Raw genomic sequence first — 21892 nt, 5'->3', positions numbered from 1 at the left:
CTTGGCCTTTGATGGTAAAGCCTTGTGGTTGTTCCACATATATTTCTTCTTGAAGATATCCATTAAGGAATGCAGACTTTACATCTAGTTGATAGATCTTCCATTCCTTTTGTGCTGCTAAGGCTATGAGTGCCCGAATAGTATCAAAGCGTGCAACAGGAGCGAAAGTTTCAGTATAGTCAATACCTGGTTGTTGCAAGTATCCTTTCGCCACGAGCCTTGCCTTATGCTTTTGAATTGATCCATCTACATTGAGCTTTGTCTTGTAAACCCACTTGACACCAATGATTTCTTTGTCGTCGGGGCGATCGACGAGCTCCCACGTTTCATTCTTCTCTATCATCTTGATTTCTTCCTCCATGGCCTTAATCCAAACTTCTTCTTTGGTAGCCTCTTCATAGTTCTCTGGTTCTAAAGCTGCAAAGTTGCATGTTTCATAAACTTTTCTAAGAGATTTTACCCTTAAAATAGGAGATTCTGAAGTAGATTCTTCTTGTGTTGCGCCAGGAGAGGATGGTGGTGTTACGTCTTGAGTGGTTGAATCTGGCACTTCACCTTCATCTTGTGATGTTGAATCCTCTCGAGCAGGTTGTTTGTCTGGCAAGTTGACATACTTCTTCTCAATCTTTTCGTCCTCCCAATTCCAGGCGCCATTCTCGTCAAATTCGATGTCTCGACTGATCATGAGCTTCTTAGTTCTTAGGTTGTAGACCCGATAGCCTTTTGATTGGTCGTTGTAGCCGAGGAAGATTCCTTTTTCTGTCTTCTCATTTAGCTTGCTCCTCTTTTGAGCAGGAATGTGGACGTAACATATGCAGCCAAACACCTTGAGATGCTTCGCTGAAGGCTTCCGTCCACTCCATGCTTCAACCGGAGTTTTATTTTGGACTGCTTTAGTTGGACATCTGTTTAAGATGTATACCGCCGTATAGACTGCTTCTGCCCAAAACGTGTTGGGAAGGCCTTTCTCCTTTAGCATAGACCTTGCCATCTCCATGACGGTTCTATTCTTCCTTTCTGCTACTCCATTTTGCTCCGGGGCGTAGCCAACAGTTAGTTGATGATGAACTCCTTCATCTTCACAGAATTTATTGAACTCCCTTGAGTTGTATTCCGTGCCTCTGTCGCTCCTTAGAACTTTGATTCTGCGGCCACTTTGATTTTCGACGTGGTTCTTGAATTTTCTGAAAATAGGGAAGACCTCCGATTTTTCTCGAAGAAAGTAGACCCACGTCATTCTTGTGTAGTCATCGATGAATAGGATGAAATATTTATTTTGACTGGGTGTGAGGGTCCTCATTGGACCACACACATCCGTATGCACTAGCTCCAATGGCTTCTTAGCTCTCCACGCACCTCCAGATGGGAAGGATTGTCTTTGTTGTTTTCCAAGCAGACAGCCTTCACAAACATCTGAAATTTCTGAAATAGCTGGAAAATCTCTCATCATTTTTTTTTGATGGAGAACTTTTAGCCCAGCAAAGTTGAAGTGGCCAAATCTTCGATGCCAAAGCCATGAATCATCAAGTTGAGCTTTCATGGCTACATCTCTAATATATTTCCATTGAATAGGAAAATTCCTATTCTCCATCTTAACAGAGGCAATGATATTTTTATATTTATCATAGATAATGCAGGCATCTTCTCTAAAGTATAGAGAATACCCACTTTGAATCATTTGGCCCACGCTCAATAAATTTTGAGCAAGACTAGGGACAAGATATACATTGTGAATATATTTTGGGCCTTTATTTGTTTCAATGGCTATAGTGCCTTTTCCTTTTACTTCGACCAATGTGCCATTGCCCAATTTCACTTGGGATTTCACCGACGTATCAATATCGGTAAATATAGATTCATCCCCCGTCATATGATTGCTACACCCACTATCAATGTACCACGTATCATTTTTCTTATCATTTGCCGCTTGGCCTGCGTAGAATGTGTTGTCTTCAGTTTCTTTTTCTTCAACATAGTTGGCTCGATTATTTGTTTTCGAGCGACAATTCTTTTCTACATGGCCATATCTTTTACAAAAGCGGCATTGTGGTTTATTTTTAAACCAGCAATCTTTCTCTAGATGATTAGTGTTCTTGCAAATTCCACAATGTGGGTATTTTTCCTTTTGGATAGTTTCTCCTCCTTTTTTACTTTTCCATAAGCTCCTTCCACCATTTTTAGATTGATGAGACCGTATGTTTATTTTGGACTGAAAGGCACTTTCAACTGAATCTTCATCTTGTGCCATCAATCTTTTCTCATGTGCTTCTAGAGAGCCAATTAATTCACTTACTGACAGGGTCGTTAAATCTTTAGTTGCTTCTATAGTTGTCACAATAGGATTATACTTTCTAGTAAGTGACACTAGTATTTTTTCTACGACCCTTTGATCAGCGATTTCATCTCCATAGGCTCTCATTTGATTAACTAGTTCTTTTAATTTCCCACAGTATTCTTGAACGGTCTCATTTACTTTCATTTTAGAATTCTCAAATTCTCTTCTTAGAGTTTGAAGCCGAATAGTGCGTACCTTTTCTGATCCTTGGAATTCATCTCGTAGTGTTTCCCATGCCTTCTTTGCTGTCTTCGCTCCAATTATCCTCGGAAATACTGTTTCCGAGAGTGCTTGCTGAATAACACATAGTGCCCTTGCATCCTTTTGTAGTTGATCTTTTGGAACACTTGCACCTTCTTGTGGAGCCTCATAACCCTTTTCTACGATGTCCCATAAATCTTGGGCCATCAAGAAAGTAGTCATTTTAATGCTCCAATAGTCGTAATTATTCCCATCGAAAATAGGAATGGGAAATGAGGATGATGTAGAGTTGGCCATAGTTTAGTTGTTGGATAGTTGAATGGGTAGTTTTAGGAACGGGTGGTTCGGACAAACGCCCAATACCAACCAAAAACGTGGCTCTGATACCACTGTTAGTATTTGCGGAAGCGTGATTTGTTTTGTAAGTGAGTGAGTGATTTAGTGAGTACAAGTGTTGGTACGTGGACTTGAAGCAACAGTAGAACAAAACTTTTGATAGTGGAAGACAAGTAGGAAACAAAGAAGACAAAAAGTATTGTATTATGAAGGCTTTGTACAAGGGACTTAGTTTTTTTCTTCTGATAGGTGTTATTCTTCAAGTGGAGAGGGGTTGGCTATTTATAGCCCTCTTCCACCGCCACTAAGGAAAAACCTATAGCATGTTACATAGATATTTTTCTAGAATTTTCTACACATGTCTCATTATCCTTCTAGAGATATCAAAGATTTTTTCTAGAAACTTTTCTAGAAATATCTTAGATATTTCTCACAACTTTCTAGATTATTCATTTAAATATCTATTCTCCAAAAATCTTGAGCATACTAGAAACTTCTAGAAATTGGATCACTATTTCAACAATTACTTACCACGTACATTCCTTCATATTCAGATCAGGCAATGAAATTGGTAACATCTCAACTTGCGTCCTTATGTGTGCATAATATCTTACAAATAGCTATAAGGAAAATTTAAACAGCAACAGCAGCAGAACAACTGCTACTACTGCTACCCCATTTTTGAGTTACCGAAACAGGAGTCAACTGCATGTTCTTAATTAGCTGGACATCATCATTATCCATCAGAGATGGAGCAAGGGCATCTTCACCCTCATCTGCGTCAAGAGATTTGTTCACAGCATTCTCATCACGCGCAATTGCCTTCAGTTCTTCCAAAGCCTCGTCCATTGAAGGCCTCATTTCCTTGGCCTGCTGCGTTATCGCTGCTCTCATCAGTAATAACAGATTTATGGAAAGACTTTTCATTATCGCTGCTCTCATCAGTAATAGCAGCCGGTTTCTTAATTTGAAGTGCTAAATCAAGATCCAAGACACCTAGGTGAAATTGGACTTGTTCACTCCAATCAAAGAAATTCATTCCATTGAATAAAGGAACAGACGAAGCATGCGAATGAAGAGAAACAAGTACAGATACTTTAAACATACAAGAATATACTCATACATTAATGCTTTGAGAATATCACATTATCATATTCAAATGAAACATTACATGTATATCATAGTTCTCCTTTACTTGATCCTATAATATACAAACATACAATAAACCACAATGATGCTAATAACTTTTATTTGGTAATTATAAATACACCCCATCAAAATTTATTTGATATCTTTGGATATACAAACAAATTTTAACAAGACATATTAATTACCAACTATTATGATCATGAATTATAAGAAATTGATTTACCTTTGAGTCAATCCCTAAGTCCTTATAATAATGAACTTCAATATACCCATAACATCAATAAGGATATGTAATATATCAATTCCAATCATAGCATCAATTAATCATGGGTAATTGAAAGAAACATCACACAATTTCAAAAATTCAAGACATTTTTGGTGACTAACAAACCACTCATAATTGAATTCTTGAAATTGTAAAACACTATAATTGTTTCATTCACAAACATTTACCAAATTGCATGCCGAGGGTAAAACCGTAAATTAATGCATAAAGGCAAAACTGTAAAATCAGAATCGATAGGGGCAGAACCGTAAATTCAGCAGCCAGTGGCAAAATGGTAAATAATTCGATCAATGGCAAAACAGTAAATAAAATGGTCAAGGGCAGAACTGTAAAATCATGCGGAGAAGGGCAAAACCGTAAATAACCGGCGGAGAGTGCAGAAGGAGCATGCGGTGCATGCGCCTAAACTGCCGTGTGGGCGCGTGGGGCCCACGCGCCTATGCATGCGCAGGCGTGTGCGTCACACGCGCTAGTTCCTTCACGGCGTGCGTCATGCGCTTGGCGCGTGGATCCACGTGCCTGCAACTGCAACGCGCATGGCTTCCACGCGCCTTCTTCATCGCGTCCATTCGTTTTTTTTGTGTCCTGTTCCGCCGCGCCTTCCGTCATCGAGGTCTCTTCCAACAGCCCATCTCCGACCAAATTAATGAGTGGCTTTTGAAGACCACGCCGGCACCATCACATAGGTCCAAGATTCGACGAAATGAATCGAAACATGAAATCATTTCAACCACTTTGATTTATAACAAAAATACCAACATCATTTGGCGAATCCAAACCCAGAAACCATAATCGGAAAATCATGAGATCCCAAACCTCGCTCTGATACCAACTGTAAGTTATAACGTAATCCTATTATGCGAAAAATTTATGAAATCTAGGATCTTAGATCTTCATGATTTTCACAATAAGAGGGATGAAGACATACATTTATCCATAGCGTTTCTCTTGAAGATAATTGTTGCAAAAAACGGAAGAAACGAAGAAATCTGATTTCTCTCCCTTAACCCACTTTTCTCTTAATGTATCTTATCGATGGAGGATAAAAATATAACATTCTTTTCGTACGTTATCGTGGGTGGAGAGAGGACCAGACTCTATTTATATATACCCCTTCAAGTGGTGCCTTCCATCAAAGCATATCCCACTTCATAAGAGTTGCACATTTTCACAGGAACTTTAACTTCTCGATAGAATTACAAATTTTCATCTGTTTTTCATAGCCAATACATTTTAGCACTTAAATATTTATTAAACCATTAATTCATAACATCATGTGGGCCACATTATTCTTACATTACATAGAAATCATAGATTAGGGCATTGTGAAGCCGTAGGGTTTAACGAGAGTTGATTGAAGTAATAGTTTAGTCGCAGTGAAATTCTAAAGCTTTGCGCTCGAGCTCCACATATAACTTTGAATATCTGCTTTGGGCGAGCAATTTGTTGATGAGTAGGAGTTATTTTGTTAGCGATTAAGCTTAGTTTAGTCGATTCGTAGTTGAGCTGATATTTTTCTTAGTTGTGACGCCGAGATTAATAGGATTACGAGATCGTCGGCTCATATAGCTACGTTGTTTGGTTTTGCACATTCCAGGTGAATGGTGTTATCTCTTCTTCAAATTTGTAAACTCATATTTTGAAAGCAATATGAATTATATACAGTATGAATTATCAAATGACACTTTTGTTGCATAAAAGTCTAAATTAAGCATTTACTACTGTTTACTATGGTTTGAGAATAGTTTTAGAAAAGGTATTGTGAAATGATATACACATACTGCTTTGCGAATCTGGTTTGTAAAATGAATTCTGAAATGATTTGAGAGATACTTTGCAAAAAGTATTTCTGGCGGATGAACTGAGTTGCAAAAGATAATAAGTTTTGGTTTGTAAAACTGATTTATAATATAGATTCTAGATTAGTTTTGTGGATTTTGAAGGATATTGTGGGTTAATGTTGATATTCAGTGTCTTTGTGAGCTTATTAAGGGGTTTATGGATATGCATATCCTTGTGGACCAGCCATCAGCAATACAGGTGAAAACCTAGCCAAGACTAAGGAGGAATCTTGATCGCATTTATCACAAGGTGTTAAGCGTGATCATAGTTAGATACTTGAGCGCGAGATTGGTCAATGGAATGAACAATTGACATGTGATTTAACGAGATTAATTAGTGGACTGACCATTGATACTTGTTTTAATATTATTGATGAAATAGGTGTTTCTACTATGAATATAGTTATGTTGAAATGATATATAATTCATTTTGATCTTGTAAGTTTTGTATATTCTAGAATTGGTGTAGATGAATTACATTCTTGTGTCTTAAATAGAATAGTGGTTACTCAATTTGCTTAGAAGAGATTTAACGTGATTGCTCATTTCATTTGTCTTACATGTTTTTCAGGTTCCTCGATTAGTGATAAATAATAGAGGTGATAAGTTCTAGGGTTGGCAGTTCCCATCTTGGAATCGGGAACCACCGACTGGTTCCTAGACCCACCCAAAAACCGGACTACCGATCGAATTCGATTATCGGGTGGGTCCAAGGAACTCATCAAGTTCGAGAGAGAGATGATCAAGAGGAGTCCGGGTAGGAAAGTGAAATTGTAAAGAAATGTGAAGATAGGATCTCACCCACCATTTTAGTAAAGTAACACAATGACACCATTGAGCGTTCGAATACGTTCCACACAAAAATCATAAAGCAGAGAGAAATCTTTAGGGGCAACTAAAGAAAACAGAAAGGAATATTAAAGACACGCTCACATGGTTCGATTGGAGGAGAACAGAGAAACTCATTTGGAGAGAAGAGACACTTCAATCATCATCTCTACGGACATGAAAACAAAAACCCAACAACAAGATTGAATTTTTCTTGAAAGAAAACCAAAATCCATCCAAAAGCTATAGCTCTACTGGGAAAGTTGTTGCTCACCTACTGTTTCCTCTGAATATATCTCCTAAGAAAAATTTGGAGAAAGAAAAAGACAAAATGACCTAAAAGAAAATCAAAACCAGAAGATTAAGGATGATGGACAAGGAGAGGGAGTCGAGGTCGTGGCCGCTAGGGAGGGCCGGAGGCGAGGTCGTTCTGCTGAGGACCACTGTTTCCTCTGAATATTTCTCCTAAGAAAAATTTGGGGAAAGAAAAGACAAAATGACCTAAAAGAAAACACCAGAAGATTAAGGATGATGGACAAGGAGAGGGAGTCGAGGTCGTGACTGCTAGGGAGGGCCGGAGGCAAGGCCGCAACTGTGATACTGCGATAGAGAGCCGGATGTGAGATTGACAGCTCAGTTGACTTGCTGAGAGGTGAGGCGACTGACGGACCGAGAGTTGAAGGCGTGAGAGGGAGATAACGTGAGATGAGGAGACGGAGGACTGACTAGGGTTTCTTTCTGTAAAAGGCGTAATAGTCTTTTATATATGTCATTTGAGGACCGTAAAAGGTGTGAGGGCTGAAATTAAATATATATTTATATGTATCAGTCCGGTCCAGGTCAGCGGGTTCAAATCTAGAATTGGGAACCGAACTGATCCCCATAAGAACTGCCGATGCTAGACCAGTTTGGTTCGAATTTGGGCGATCGAGGCAATTTTCGGTTCTTTTGCACACTCTTAGCAAATAAAACGAGAGCGTTCGTGTTATCGCTGGGGCTTTTTGATAGGGGAATTTTTTACTATGAATTTAGTTAGTGGTATATTTCTCAACTGTATACGACTGAAATGAGTTTGCTAGATTTAGTTGTTAGTTGGAGATATACATATTCTTTTTGATGGATTATAAATACTCTAACGTTGTAATCGACTAGCCGACATATATATTCGTGTGCATGTGTGTGGATGGAGATATATAATTTGATAACACGTTGGTTTCTAAATGAGACTGCATCTTTCAGGTCAAAGGACATTCTTGTTGGTTGCAGGTCGTGACAAATTTTTATCATTGATAGTAATTTTTCAACCATTGTGTTGTGCAATTTTAACATGTTGGTCAGGTTACCAATTATAATTTACGAACTGCGTTAGTGACTTACAATCATTAATATAGTAGTAACTTGTTATGTTTTTTTGTTTTATAGATTTACAATATGAAGCTAAATCTAAATGGCTTTAATAGTAAATTAACAATGAAACTAATAGCTTCTGAACATAACTTCACCTTTTAAGATAGAAATAGTAAGTTATTATCAGGTATGTAATTTACGATTCAACTGAATACCATTAATACCATCAATGTGATGGTAACTTACTAATTTTTTCTATAAATTTACCACTCAAAACTGAATCTTATAGCTTAAATTGTAAGTTAACTGAAAATACTAGCTCACCAACATAGGTCTACCTTCTGATGTAGTAAAAGTTATCACTAGAGTTAGTGATTTACAATCCTACTTAGGACCGTCAATGTAATAGTAACTTATTAGGTTTTTTCATAAAAATTTACAATTGAAAACTAAATTTTAACGACTTGAATAGTAAGTTACCACTGAAATTAATAGCTTACCAACATATTCTCTGCTTAGAAGGTAGTAATACTAACTTATCACCAGAGTAAGTAACTTACGATAGTGCAATAGCTTACAACGTGCCCTGATATCTTACAGCAACAATCTTAGTTATATCGGATTGACCAATAGTTCACGACGAGTTCCAACGCTTCCTCGCAGGTTATTTTGAACATGGAGTACGTATTTATAGGTTTAATAGAATAACTTGTGGGGCAAAATCATTTACATCCATGCATTCAACAAAGTGATGAAAATAATAGGTATTAAGAATGAGTGTACTAATATTTAGGGGCAATACAAAATTGTCCTCATACTGTACCCCGAAATTTTAACGAGTTCACGACAAACAAGGGTCTAGATGCATTTCTATTTGTTAAGTCTATCATCAAGAACCAATTTATGCCAAGTCAATTTTAGCCATTTAAGCAGCATCTGGCTATACTATTGCACAGACTTCACATTCTTCAGTTTACATTTGTACTTCTTATGCATTTCACTTTTATTGCCTAATTCAGATCCACTCAAACAAGAGCAATTGGATTGCTGAAGACGGCTTAACATTGCTGATATAATTTGTTGAGGCCTACTATATCTTCACCGGGACTCTAGACTACGTATAATTCGCAGAGATCTTAAGGCGAGTAATATCATGTTGGATGGAGAGCACAATCCAAAAATTTCAGACTTTGGAAGGGGTAGGATGTTTGGGGACAAAGAAGATCCAGCAGGTATTGTGAGAGTTGTGGGAACCTAGTTAGTGCCTCTTTCATCATGAATCTAGGACCGATTTCTTTTCCCTAATAGCATGCATAAAGAATATGGACATGTTTCATGAAATGCAGTGGTTACATGGCTCCAGAATATGTAATGGAAGGGCAGTTTCCGGCAAAATCAGATATCTTTAGCTTCGGGGTACTATTGCCTGAGATCATAAGTGGAAGACAGAACACTAGCTTCAATGGGGAAGATCAATCCTTGAGCCTGTTAGGATTCCTTAGCTGTTACCGACAAAGAACTCGATCTATTTCCATCAACTCAAATTCAAAGAATAATCAGACTCGGATTCATTCTTCATTTTTGCAGGCATGGAAATTGTGGAAGGAAGAGGATGTTCTAGCACTAGTGTATTCAAACATATCTGTGAGATGCTTCGAAGTTGAGGGCTTAAGGAGCATAGAAGTGGGGCTACTCTGTACGCAAGAACTTGCAAAAGATAGGCCTACCATTTCAACTGTTATTTCAATGCTTAACGGTGAACTTGTGGATCTTCCTAGTCCGAACAAACCTGCATTCACCGAAAGGCAAACAGCCACCGACACGGTTCCTCCAGACAAAGCCGGAAGAAATGTCCTGCCAATAGTTTTACTCTTTCCACAACTGAAGGCAGATGAAACGAGCATGGCAGAAACAACACACTCCGAATATTCAGCTCAGCGATGCAACTTACTGCCAGCTCGTGTCTTCGTCATGAAGCGAATATTCAGTACTTGCCTGATCCTATTTACATGTCCTGTTTTAAAAGAATGGTCTTTGTTGTTTCCCCCTTGATTAAATTCAATCTTGCTTCCAAATTTGTGGGAGATTAAATAAGAAGATTACTGTAGATTGGGTGACAGTTAGGCATAGTTAGCACGAACATGTTTGTTTCATTCCAAAGTTGAGGAGCAAATGTTTGGTGCCTTCTGTGGGGATAATGCTTTTACTTCCCATTGGCAGGAAAGTGTCCTATCCTACATTCAGGTTGTGGAGTTAGTAGATTATGCTAATACAGACATAACTTGACACTGAATACTGACATAGAGCTGCATTAGATGCAAATTCATGTTAAGATGCTCTTGTACAATTAATGACTTGGCATTATATAACTTGAGTCAGCTTCAACCTCAATACGTTCAACAAATAATAGTTGGAAAATTCTAGTACACTTATCTAGCGATCTTTGTATACAAGTCGCTCATTGCATGGAATTTAAAGCTCTCAGTGGTTATAAAAGTATTCTTACGAACAATTTTCACACAATCATGGACATTGAAGTGGTTGGTGATGATCTTGATGGAGAAGACAAATAGGGCTTGGGAGGAACTTGCAAGCAGTCAACACTGCCTCTTAACTTATCCACCACCTCACTCATTGTCGGCCTATTTGAAGGATTGGTCTGTATGCACCACAAGCTCACTATTATCATCTTCCTAGCCTTCTCTCTGTCTCCTTCATTCACAATATTCTTCCAAGTTCTTCCTGAAGTTCGAGACGCTTGTGAATCCAATGTGGGAAGTATACTTCGCTGGTTCAATCGGCACCTGCCACTGTGTTTTTCCTCCTGCCGACCATCTTGAGCACTGTCATCCCAAAGCTGTACACTTCCGATTTGTGAGATATTCCACCAATGTTCCTGCAAAATACTTCCGGGGCAATAAACCCCACGGTCCCTCGTGCACCAAATAGTGAGATGGTGCTCTCGTCTCCATGGCATATTTTTGCAAGGCCGAAATCAGAGATCTTGGGGTGGTAATTTTCGTCGAGAAGAATGTTGTGCGGCTTTATGTCTAAGTGTAATATTCTCAAGGTGCGGCCTCGCTGCAAGTATTCAAGTCCTTGAGCAATGCCTAGGGACAAACATGGCCACGGTTCAGGAACCGGCGGTTCCGGTTCGGAACCGGCGGTTCCAGTTCGTGGCCATGTATGAACCGGAACCGGCGGTTCCGGGCCGGTTCCGGTTCCGGTTCGAAGGGGGAGGAGGAGAAAAGGGGAGGAGGCGCAGGGTAGCGAGGGGGGAGGAGGAGGGGGCGTCGGCGTCGGCGGCTGCGGCCATGGGCGGGGGCGACGGCGGCGGGGGTCAGATCTGGGAAGATGGGGGGCGGGCGGAGGAGAAAAGGGGAGGACCGGAGGAGGCGCAGGGAAGAGGGGGGAAGAAGGGATTTGGAGGAGGACTGGAGGAGGTGGGCGTGGGTGGGGGTGGGAACGTGGGGGCCTCGAGGCCTGCGCGGCGGCGCCGCCCTGCCCGCTCTCCAAGCTGATGGCCGGGCCGGCCGCCGCGGAGTACGAGGGCCTCCTCGAATTCGCCATCGACGGACTCTAGACGGCGTTCAATCTCGCGGCGGCGGCGGCTGCGGCAGCGACATGGGAGTGCTCGGCTTTGGCGAGCGGGGGTTCAGTGACTGGTGCGGAGCTGCAACTGCGAGCAGAAGAAGAAGAAGAAGAAGCGGCTGTTTCGGCGGAGGAGGAGGAGGTTCTTCTTTTAGGTCTCCCGCGGTGGTCCCCAGCAGTTTTTTTTTTTTTTGGAACCGGAACCGGGCCCGTAGCCACGGGCCGGTTCCGGTTACGAACCACGGGCCCGGTCAACGGGCCGGTTCCGGGCCAAAACCGGCCCGTGGCCATGTCTACCTAGGGAGATTTGGTACAAGGTGTCCCATCCGAGGTGGCAGCGACCTAGTTTGCTGTAGTTCTCTTCGTATACGAATTTCTCCAGAGATCCTTTGGTCATATACTCATAGACAAGGGCCCTTTTGGTTTTGTGAAAGCAGAAACCTAGCAGACTAACAATGTTGACATGGGAAGTTCTGCTTATACTGTTTACCTCATTGATGAATTCTTCACCATCTCCTCTTAATTTGCTTAGGATTTTCACTGCCACAAGACGACCATTACAGAGATTGCCTTTGTACACAGATCCGTACCCTATTTGGCCAAGCTTTTCTTTGAATGAGTTGTCATTCTCTTGATCTCAGCATAAGAATATCTCCTCCGCATTGGCATACAATGATTTTCGAAAATGACCTCAAATTGATCTAACCCATTCATCTTCTTGCTCCACGGAACCATGGATTTCTGATCGCAAAATTTTTGTTTACAAAGATATGGTAGGACCATTGCAACAGCACCCACCCCACAGAATGAAGCAACTGTGACCAAAAGGAAGTACTAAGTATATATAAAACAGGAAACATTCATTTCTATAGTGAAAGCTCCTTCGTAAATGGTAAATGAATAGGAATTTTGATTTCTGGAAGGCATGCACCGTGCCAAAAGTCTTGATTTTAATACATATGCATGGCTAAGAAATAAAGTATATGTTACTTACAAATGGCTCCTTTCTTCAGTAAGCTGTTACTTTTACCTGCCAAATTAAAGCAGAGACAGTACGAGGGCGAAAAATAGATGATAAATATGCGACATTGTTGAGGAACTTAAGACATGTAGATTCGTAAATTGACGCTAGTGACCAAACACCGGGAAGTTCTGAGATTACACTTGACCAATAAAATTGGAAATCAGGCCAAAGGATTTGATTATTGCAGCGAGTCCTGGTAACTTACCAGCATCTCATTTTTCGTGATTGGATCCAGCAGAGCAATAACAAACAAAGTCTTTCTCGTTCGATCGACCACATCAGCCTCCACCGTGTTTGCACTTGGCACAACTCTTATTGGTCAACAATGTCCAGTTCAATGTGAACCCATCCTTCAGGAGCTTCCTGTAGTCAACGCTCTTAATGGTTGGATTAGAGATTCCCACCTTCAATTCATCAACTGGTATCGTACTGGTCATATGACAGAATCCATCCTTCGGTAATGGCCATTCTCCCTTACGTGTTAGCGTAACCAACGTTTAATTCGAATGATCAGACGCGCAATTTAGCCAAGAGAGAGGGTAGTTTGTAGAAAATGTATCAGCGCAGCCATAGAAGAACCATAGGTAATACTCGAAACTGGAGTTCTGGAAGAGCTTATCGCGATAATGGGTTTTGGGATGAGGAACGAAGCAACCGGTGTCGTTCATATACCGACTTGCTAACTCAAAGGATTGCTTCTCATAAGAGAGGCTTCGGATGGAGAAGTTGCCATACATAGTTTCTCCTCCTTCGCAGCTAACCTCGAACCCGGGGTAGCCACAAAGTTCCTTCCCACTTCCAGGAACATAGAAGGGATAGCTTACGTTCAGACCACTCTTGCCACACATAGTGGCCTCACAATCCTTGTATTTAACCGACTGAACTGACACTACCAAGATGGATATGAAGAGCATATAAGCTAACGCTCTGGCAATACTTCAACACTCTATACCCATCCTACGAATTCAAAACCAAAATCTGCTTTTTGAGCAAGAAAATAAAGGAGTCTATAGCACCACGTATGGGAGTGCGCTCTACCAATGAATAGCATCAGCATAGGCAAAGACGAGGATGATTTTTACTATTTGGACGTTAAAGAAGGCGTTCTCATTGGTAATTCCTTCCTACATATTCAGTTTTTCTTGCTGCTGATACACTCTGGTTATCTTTGCGCCTGGGGCAATTACGCAGCTAGCGAGGTACTAACCAAGGCGCGTCTATTGCTGGTTGAATACACTCTAGTTTAGGAGTAAGCATGGTCCGGGTGGGCGATTCCCACCCTAGAATCAGGAACCGCCCACTAAGGACCGGTTCCGAAAAATTAAAACTGGAAACTGCCCGTTGGTTCCATCGACCACCCGGGAACCGGACCGGACCGCCGGTCCGGTTCCCAGGTGAATCCATGGAACCGGTCCCACTAGCCAAGCATGAAGACAGAAAGATGGAGACAGAGACAGAGATGGACAGTCGGAGACAGTGAGGTAAACATCGACCGAGAAGAGTGAGAGAGTGAGAGTGAGCGTGAGGCGAAAGCGAAAAAAGGCGTTTCTCGGCTCAATGTGAGGCTGTGAGCGTCGAGCGAGTTAGGTTTAATTTATGGATTTAAAATTTTATTTTTTAAAAAAATAAAAATTAAATAAATATATTATATTTATTATTATATTATCGATCCGATCAGGGTGGATAAGCGGGTAGTTCTACACCTAGAACCAGAAACCGGACTGATACTCACCGGTTCTCAAAAATTGGAACCGGGGCAGTCCCGAGCAATGAGGTAAGCATCGATCAAGAAGAGTGAGAGAATGAGAGTGAGAGTGAGGCGAAAGCGAAATAAGGTGTTTCTCGGCTCAATGTAAGGCTATGAGTATCAAGTGATTTAGGTTTAATATACGGATTTAGGATTTTTCCTTTTTAAAAAAAAATAAAAATTAAATAAATATATTATATTATATATTATATTTATTATTATATTATCGGTCCGATCAGGGTGGGCATGCAGATAATTCCACACCTAGAATAAGGAAGCGGACCGGTACCCACCGGTTCTCAAAAATTGAAATCGGGGCAATCCCGAAATATCTGGGTAGTTCCCGATTCTTTTGTACACCTCTACCCTAGTCAACTTGTAGACTTGAAGAGTAGGCCAGGTAAGGTAAGTCTCTCCCATCACTTCCTAATGATGGTGGTCTGTAGGAGCTACGCTTACTTAGGTTCCTTCCGCTTAAGCAGATCGATCACTTCACAGGAAAATCCTCGAACCTGCACCTCTGTCGCTCCAGGATTATAGGAACCATTGGAGACGAAACAGAGAAGAAGAATCTTCGCATAGCGAATTTAATAGAGAAACTTAATTTCATCTTTCCGATAAAATCTTACATGTTTTGAAAATTTTCAGAATTTCAATACATTTGTTGGGTAAGATTGAGAGGCACGCAAAAGTATCTTAAAAACACAATCGGTTTTTTCTTCTTTAATCCACTACTTTCTACTTTACATGTGTGTGCGCTTGCTCACGGAAATCGAAATCCGGACCTGGTACTTTCTAGCTCCACCCCCAATCACTCTACTAGCAAGCAGGGCCACATGCCTATTGGCATAAAAAAAAAATAACACAATCGTGTTTGGACGAAAGGAATCGTACGGAAAGAAATAATTAGGAAAGATTAGGAGGGATTAAGAGGTGTTGGTCTGGTCAACTTTTTATGTACATTTTTACTGAACTTATTTTTTCCTTACTTATACCCTCATTTTACATTCATTTTATTTTGGTTGCTCATTTTACATTCGTTCATAAATACATTAAAGGTATATTTACGCATAATTTATTCTCTTCCTTTCTTGTTACTCGCTAGTATTTAAAACCATTATAATTTGATATTTTGAAATCTTTTATTTCTTTTTTGACAAAAAATATTTTATTTCTCTGATAAAAAAATCTTTTATTTCCTTTTTCCTCATAGATATTCAGGTTCTCTCGCTTCATTCCCAATCACTCCATCCAAATCGAGCGATTATTTAAATCTTTTATTTAATTTTTTTCTCATAATTATTCAGATTCTTTCGTTTCTTTCCTAATCACCTCATCCGAATCAAGTGGTTAATTTACTTAACGTTACGAAATTCATAATAGGGACAATGGCACAAACAGTCCCTGAACTTTGGCCCAATGTACAATTTGATCCCTAAACTTTTAATTTGTTCAATGTAGTCCTCAAACTTTAACTTGATGTTCAATGTGGTTCCTGAACTTTTAATTTGTTCAATGTGGTCCTTAGACTTTTGGTACATGTTCAATATGAAAATATTCAATATAGTCCCTGAACTTGAATTAATGGAAAGACTACATTAAATATTTTCATATAATTCATGGGCTAAATTGAACATGTACCAAAAGTCCAGAAATCATATTGAATCACATTGAACATTAGGTTAAAGTTTAAGGACTATATTATATAAATTAAAAGTTCATGGATCAAATTGCATATTGAGCCAAAGTTCATGACCGTTTGTCTTTTTCCCTTCAGAATATTTATTGGAGTTTTACTTTCCCTTTTTTATTCGTGGGGAACAGAAAAATAACATCGCGCACAAAAAGAAAAGGAAAAGATGAAAACCCTAAAAAACTAAAGCAAAGTCTTAATGGGCCGCCGCGACCCGCGACGTCTGGCGACACGTCCAGGTGGAGCGGCGCCTCCGGAATCCAAACGGCGCTCCAGCTGTCTGTTTCAGACACTGTTTCCTCGTTTGTCAAAAAGCGGTCCCCAAAAAAAGAGGAAGGAAATGGGCCCCACCAGTGGGGGGAAGACCCCGCCGAACCGAACCCTTTTGTTCCATCTCGCCCCGCGAATCCCCGCCCTCCATCTCGGTCACGATATCCTCGGCCCCCCGGAGTACTCAACATCAACGGCTGTGATCACGGATGCTGCAATGGGCCGTGGAAGCAGGCAATCGTTACTTCTCCCTTCTTCCTCTCTTTCCTTTTCGCTTTTCTCCATCTCCGTCGCTCCCCGAAGGAAAAAAAGGATATTTCGCAGTGAGCGAGTCCGTGAGTCAGTGAGTCCCCACTGGCTGCTGTGGAAGAATGGCCGTCTCCGTTTCCGTCCTCGCCGTCGTCGTCGCTCTCCACCTCATCGCCTTCGTCTTCGCCGTCGGCGCCGAACGCCGCCGCAGCACCGTAACCCTCTCTCTCGCTCTCTCTGTCTCTCTCTCTCTCGTCGGAGTTTTGGCGGAACGCGGTGTTCCTTGGGGGTGTCTGCTTTTGGCGTTGCGTCTGCTGATTTCGGTTCCCTTTCTTTTTTGGCGCCTCGCAGGCGACGGTGAAGCCCGACGAGTACGACGAGCGCACGTTCTGCGTGTACGACTCCGATGCGTCCACGATTTACGGCATGTCGGCGTTCGCGCTGCTGCTGGTCAGCCAGACGGTGCTCAACGGCGTCACCAAGTGCCTCTGCTTCGGCAGAGGCCTCCTCACCGGGACCTCCGTCACCACTTGCGCCATCTTCTTCTTCATCTTTTCCTGGTAATTTCGGCTTAGCTCGAAACTGCTGCTTGCTTCGCGCTGCGAGTTGTCTGATCCACAATGCCTGGCTGTACGAGTATTATGTTCATTGAAATTGGGCGCTCGTTATGTGAATCACCGACGAACTCCGCGATGTCGGTGGAAATTTAGTTTGCGGAAGATTGATGCGGCAGTGACTGCCCTTTGTTCAATTTCTGCTGCTCCGTGCTTTAGCTGGTAGCTTCAAATTGTTCTGCACAACGTTTGCTTTCTTGAGAGTCATGGTCTGTGGTGGGATTTGATTAAAATCAATTTCTGAGGCTCTCTTTGAGTAAACAGCTTTTGAAGGTCTTCCTCTCTAGCTTTTTACATAGCCTTCCTTAAACATGAAGAACAAATTGGCTTTTCCAGTTACCGTCCCCGTGAAGCTGAAAATGACGGAAGGAAAGTGGATTTGTCTCCTGCCGCATAAAAGTACCAAGTATGATGGATTGTGTTTCAACCTCCTGAATGTTCTAAACCTTGCCCGTCATAGTCAGGGCATTGTCGAATCTACCGATATGTCATGTTAATAGCCCCTGGTAACCTTTGTGTCCATTCTTTTTCCCTTATTACAAAAAGCTAATACAATGGAGTCTTATTAGAGGAAGCCGAAGGAACCATGGTGAAGACTTTCAGCGTTAATCAGGCAAAGGAGGAAGTTTGTTTGCATCTCTAATCCTCTTCAGTCAACCTCCAAAGTTTTCATCTCCATTAAAGCTGCACCTCCTCAATGGCTTTGTTATACATCATCATTATTATGTTTTAACCATTCAATGCATCCTAAAATAGAAACAGCATCCGACACTTACATTTTAACAAATTCGAATATGGATATCGGCTGTTTCAAGTGATGGAGAGTTCTTCAGCAATTGGGTTTTGGTCTATTCGCCAACAGAAAGGCATTAATTCTTTCGTTGTTGTCCAGTTGCTTGCGTGCGCTGACTGACTGCTTGTAAGATTCCATTGTAAAAAGTCGACCTTGAGCTATCAGTAAGTGTTGGTTTTGAAGAATAAAGTGATTTCAGTTTGGTCTTTTGTTGCTGTTGAGGTCTGAATGAGCAGGATAAAGCCAACCTTGAGTGCATTGCTCGATTAAATCTTTTCATATAGCAAATTAGTGGTTGATCTTTCAGAACCCAAATCCATGTCATGTGCAAAACAGTATGCGACAGCTGTTGGTAACTAGTTGTTTTTTTTAATCAATTCATGTTTTAAGCTCAATATAACAATGGTGATGATGGTTTTGTTTACTTAAGGCCATGATCGTAGTTTGTTGATTGCACTGTCTGATTTGATATTAACCATGAAAGTAGAGTTACATTAAGCTCAAATCAAGGATTGAAACCCGAGTGTCAATGTAGAGTCAAGTTTGAGACTCAAGCTATTAGTTGTATTACCCTATTGGAGCATAGATCTACATTGTTTGTGCTGTTGACATAACAAACTTTTACCAGCAGGATTTGCATGACGTTGCCATTGCCCCAAGCTACCATCTATTGATTGTTCATTCTGCTGACATAATAATACATATACCATGTGCTCTCCCAATAAAAAGGTCCATCATAAGAGTAATAGAACTGCTAGATAGTTTTAGTAGAATCTACTGGCTTGTTGGAGTTCACACTTTAAACTCATGTCATCTTTTTATTTCTCTTTTCTTCCTAAGACGGAATGGTGTAAAAAGCCTCTGCAATTAATTCCTGGGAAAAAAATTTGTCTTACTTTCCTTGAACAGAAACCTGTCGGCAGTTTCAATTCTAATATACTCAATAACTTTGAGAGTATAGGGTGACCTTTTTGGGAGCTGAAGCTTGCTTACTGGCTGGGTCAGCAAAAAATGCATACCACACAAAGTACCGAGGAATATTTGGTGGAGACGATATATCTTGTGCCACTCTTCGCAAAGGTGTATTTGCAGCCGGTGCTGCTCTGACATTGTTGTCATTAATCGGTTCGGTAGCTTACTATTGGGCTCACTCAAGAGCTGATACAGGAGGATGGGAGAAGCATCGGAATGAAGGTCTTGGCATGGCTACATCCAATTATACTGAGCAACAGCAACATCATCAGAATAATGGTGGATTTGAGAAAGCGTAATCCTGGTCTGATGATGATGTAAGGGGGTATAATTTTGGTCTCTTGGTCGGAAAACTAATGCCTGTAATAGTCAGTGGTTGATATCCGAGTATGTCAGAGTTAGACTCTTTGTTCTCTCTTTATATATACCCGCAATATATATGCATATGTTCGTGTTGTGGTTTGGGACATATTCCATTTACTGACTCAAGAGTGTACATGCTTAATTTTCATTTGATTCTAGACTACTTGTCGTGCCTGGAGCTCAAATCTCAAATCTCACGGTTGGCTACCTGGTCCTGCTGCCTTTAGCTCCTAGGCAAATTGCGTGTTTCTTTTCTTGAAGCATATTGGAATGAATCTTTCACCCAAGAATCATATACTCTGTCTTCTGATCTTTCAAGTGATAATTGCCTCGTTTTAGTTTTCAACGCCAGTGCAGTTTCCTTCAAGATGTGTAGTTGAAATCGAATTGCGTGATTGTAGTTGTATAATCGTTTTTAGCCGTTGTTTGCCAAGTCAATGCTTGGTTCGGGGAAAGCTTATGGGCATGGTAGTTCGATGAGTGCGCATGAATTTTTCTGAAGGATCAGAATCAGTATCTGTTTAGTGACTTCATATGTTTTCTTAGAAGCTGCATCCATGATCCAACTCAACAGATGCTGATGATTGTCTTCTTCTTTTCTTTTTTTGGCTGTCTTCTATAGGAAATAAAATATTATGATTGTCCCTTTTTATGGCTGATTTTTTTTCCAATTTCATCGGAGCAGTTGCAACTACGGTTTAAGAATCATTGACCAAGTGGGTCTCTGCAATCGTGGGCTGATATCTTCGAATCAGTCGCTCACATTGTATCAAGTTCATTTTCTCGTTGTACCGACTCTCGTCTTGGTGAGCAATAATGGCTCGGTCACATGGGTGTGGTCATGTGTAGAGAGTACAAATTGCACAAATTGCACTTATAGATTACTGTTCCGAAAATGGGTAACACGGGAGATACCTAAACCTTTATTTAGTCGGTACAATGATGATACTACCTAGAAGTTCCACAACCACCGGGTAATCAGCATTGACGACGATGTTGCACAGCTACTACGAGCGCAAGATTCCGACCCAACACCAGGAAAGCAACCGCTACTAGAGAGGCAACCCCCACTAGAGAGACGACGACTAGAGAGATCAACAGGAGGGAAATGGAGAGCCACACTTGATTGCCACGTTCCTGGAATTAGGAGAGTTGATGAGCTTCTGGAGGTTAGGGTTCTTCATGTACTGGCAAAGGCAAGGCCTTTGCTCCTTGAGCTTGGCACAGCACACGGCTGATGGCGGGCTAGCGGAGGTTATTGCGCTCGCGCATGAACTCAGCTCCAGTGGGTTACAAGTGACCGCCATCGACGACTCCAGTCTCGCGAACAACACCATCAGGACGATGAACAAGATGTACTTGGACATGTTCTCAAGTTTTTCAACCTCTCTTCTAAGGAAGTGAGGGACAAAGAAGGAAGAAGGTGCACTTGGGTGGAAATGCAACCCCTCCAATTTATATCTAGTGCTCCTTTGGATCCACTATTGGATATTGTCTTTTTTTCTTTCTTTTTAGCCATAGCGAGATTCCAAGTTAATCTGTGTTATTATTGTGGTCATGATGATAAAGTTGGGGCGTGAGATTCGTGAGTGGGAAAAAGGGTTCATGGCGATAAGTGTGGGGGCTAAATGGAGCAAAGATGGGTTTACTTTTGTGGAGGAAATGGTGATTACTGGGGCCCAAGACTATCATTACCCGTGTCATTAGGAATTCAATGGCTTTTTTGACTTAGTATATAGGCAATTCACTCATTTGTGTTGATTCTCTATGATATCTTAGGTGATCAATTCTTGAATCATTAACTGAACAAAAGACAGCTTACTTTGAAATCACATCACGAGAGCGAACAAAGTTTCTAACAGTACCAGGGCCCTTCACCCAATATGTCAGATTCAAGCCGCACTTCGAATGCTTTACTTGAGTGTGAAACTATTTTGCTTTGATGATTTAGATCGTTCAAAATACGATCGGGTCGGGGTTTACCTAAAGCATGAGAACCCAATGCATGAAGGTGAATGGGGTTGTTGAAATCCTCACATATAAGTGAAAGATTGTGTGATGCATCGAACTGGAGACCCCTTGCTCGGATCTCATGTTAAGTTAAGTAAATAATCGGTTCCTATGAAAGCTTAATTTCTATCAGTTTCCTATGATATCTTCTCATGGCACATGATTCGGTGCTCTCATGGGAACAAATGAACTTGTTGCTTCTGATAATCATGGCCTTCCCCATAATTGTCCATCCGAAAATTA

General features: G+C 41.0%; 2 protein-coding genes and 3 pseudogenes across 2 annotated transcripts; 3 read left to right on the top strand and 2 right to left on the bottom strand.

Annotated features, from left to right (window-relative positions):
* The first annotated feature begins 9476 nt into the window (after nt 1-9476).
* Nucleotides 9477-10609, top strand: LOC115693529 (G-type lectin S-receptor-like serine/threonine-protein kinase At1g11330). The gene is made up of 4 exons (XM_030620551.1): nt 9477-9580; nt 9670-9820; nt 9911-10147; nt 10544-10609. Exons 1-4 carry the CDS (start codon nt 9477-9479, stop codon nt 10607-10609), a joined length of 558 nt encoding a protein of 185 aa, XP_030476411.1.
* Nucleotides 10486-11893, bottom strand: LOC115693521 (rust resistance kinase Lr10-like; annotated as a pseudogene).
* A 1257-nt stretch (nt 11894-13150) lies between these two features.
* LOC115693530 (LEAF RUST 10 DISEASE-RESISTANCE LOCUS RECEPTOR-LIKE PROTEIN KINASE-like 1.2) lies at nt 13151-13852 on the bottom strand (annotated as a pseudogene).
* A 250-nt stretch (nt 13853-14102) lies between these two features.
* Nucleotides 14103-14177, top strand: LOC130137847 (U4 spliceosomal RNA; annotated as a pseudogene).
* A 2770-nt stretch (nt 14178-16947) lies between these two features.
* On the top strand, nt 16948-19797 carry LOC115693522 (uncharacterized). Its single transcript, XM_030620545.2, has 3 exons — nt 16948-17112; nt 17249-17457; nt 19266-19797. The coding sequence occupies exons 1-3, from the start codon at nt 17020-17022 to the stop codon at nt 19573-19575; spliced, it is 612 nt and encodes a 203-aa protein (XP_030476405.1). The 5' UTR covers nt 16948-17019; the 3' UTR covers nt 19576-19797.
* Nucleotides 19798-21892: the final 2095 nt, after the last annotated feature.

This window comes from Syzygium oleosum, unplaced genomic scaffold, assembly GCF_021117445.2.
Source record: "Syzygium oleosum isolate NSW1041296 unplaced genomic scaffold, Sole_v2.1 Sole_v2.03, whole genome shotgun sequence".
Classification (NCBI taxonomy): Eukaryota; Viridiplantae; Streptophyta; class Magnoliopsida; order Myrtales; family Myrtaceae; genus Syzygium; species Syzygium oleosum.
This window is presented reverse-complemented; position numbering and strand designations above follow the sequence as displayed.

Excerpts from the sequence above, each read along its gene's own strand:
- LOC115693529 (XM_030620551.1), top strand. The coding sequence starts at position 9,477 with ATGTTGGATGGAGAGCACAATCCAAAAATTTCAGACTTTGGAAGGGGT. Across the intron at positions 9,581-9,669 it reads GTGAGAGTTGTGGGAACCTA|TGGTTACATGGCTCCAGAAT; the intron begins GTTAGTGCCTCT and ends CATGAAATGCAG. Across the intron at positions 10,148-10,543 it reads GGCAAACAGCCACCGACACG|GAAAGTGTCCTATCCTACAT; the intron begins GTTCCTCCAGAC and ends TCCCATTGGCAG.
- LOC115693522 (XM_030620545.2), top strand. The coding sequence starts at position 17,020 with ATGGCCGTCTCCGTTTCCGTCCTCGCCGTCGTCGTCGCTCTCCACCTC. Across the intron at positions 17,113-17,248 it reads CCGAACGCCGCCGCAGCACC|GCGACGGTGAAGCCCGACGA; the intron begins GTAACCCTCTCT and ends GGCGCCTCGCAG. Across the intron at positions 17,458-19,265 it reads TTCTTCTTCATCTTTTCCTG|GGTGACCTTTTTGGGAGCTG; the intron begins GTAATTTCGGCT and ends TTGAGAGTATAG.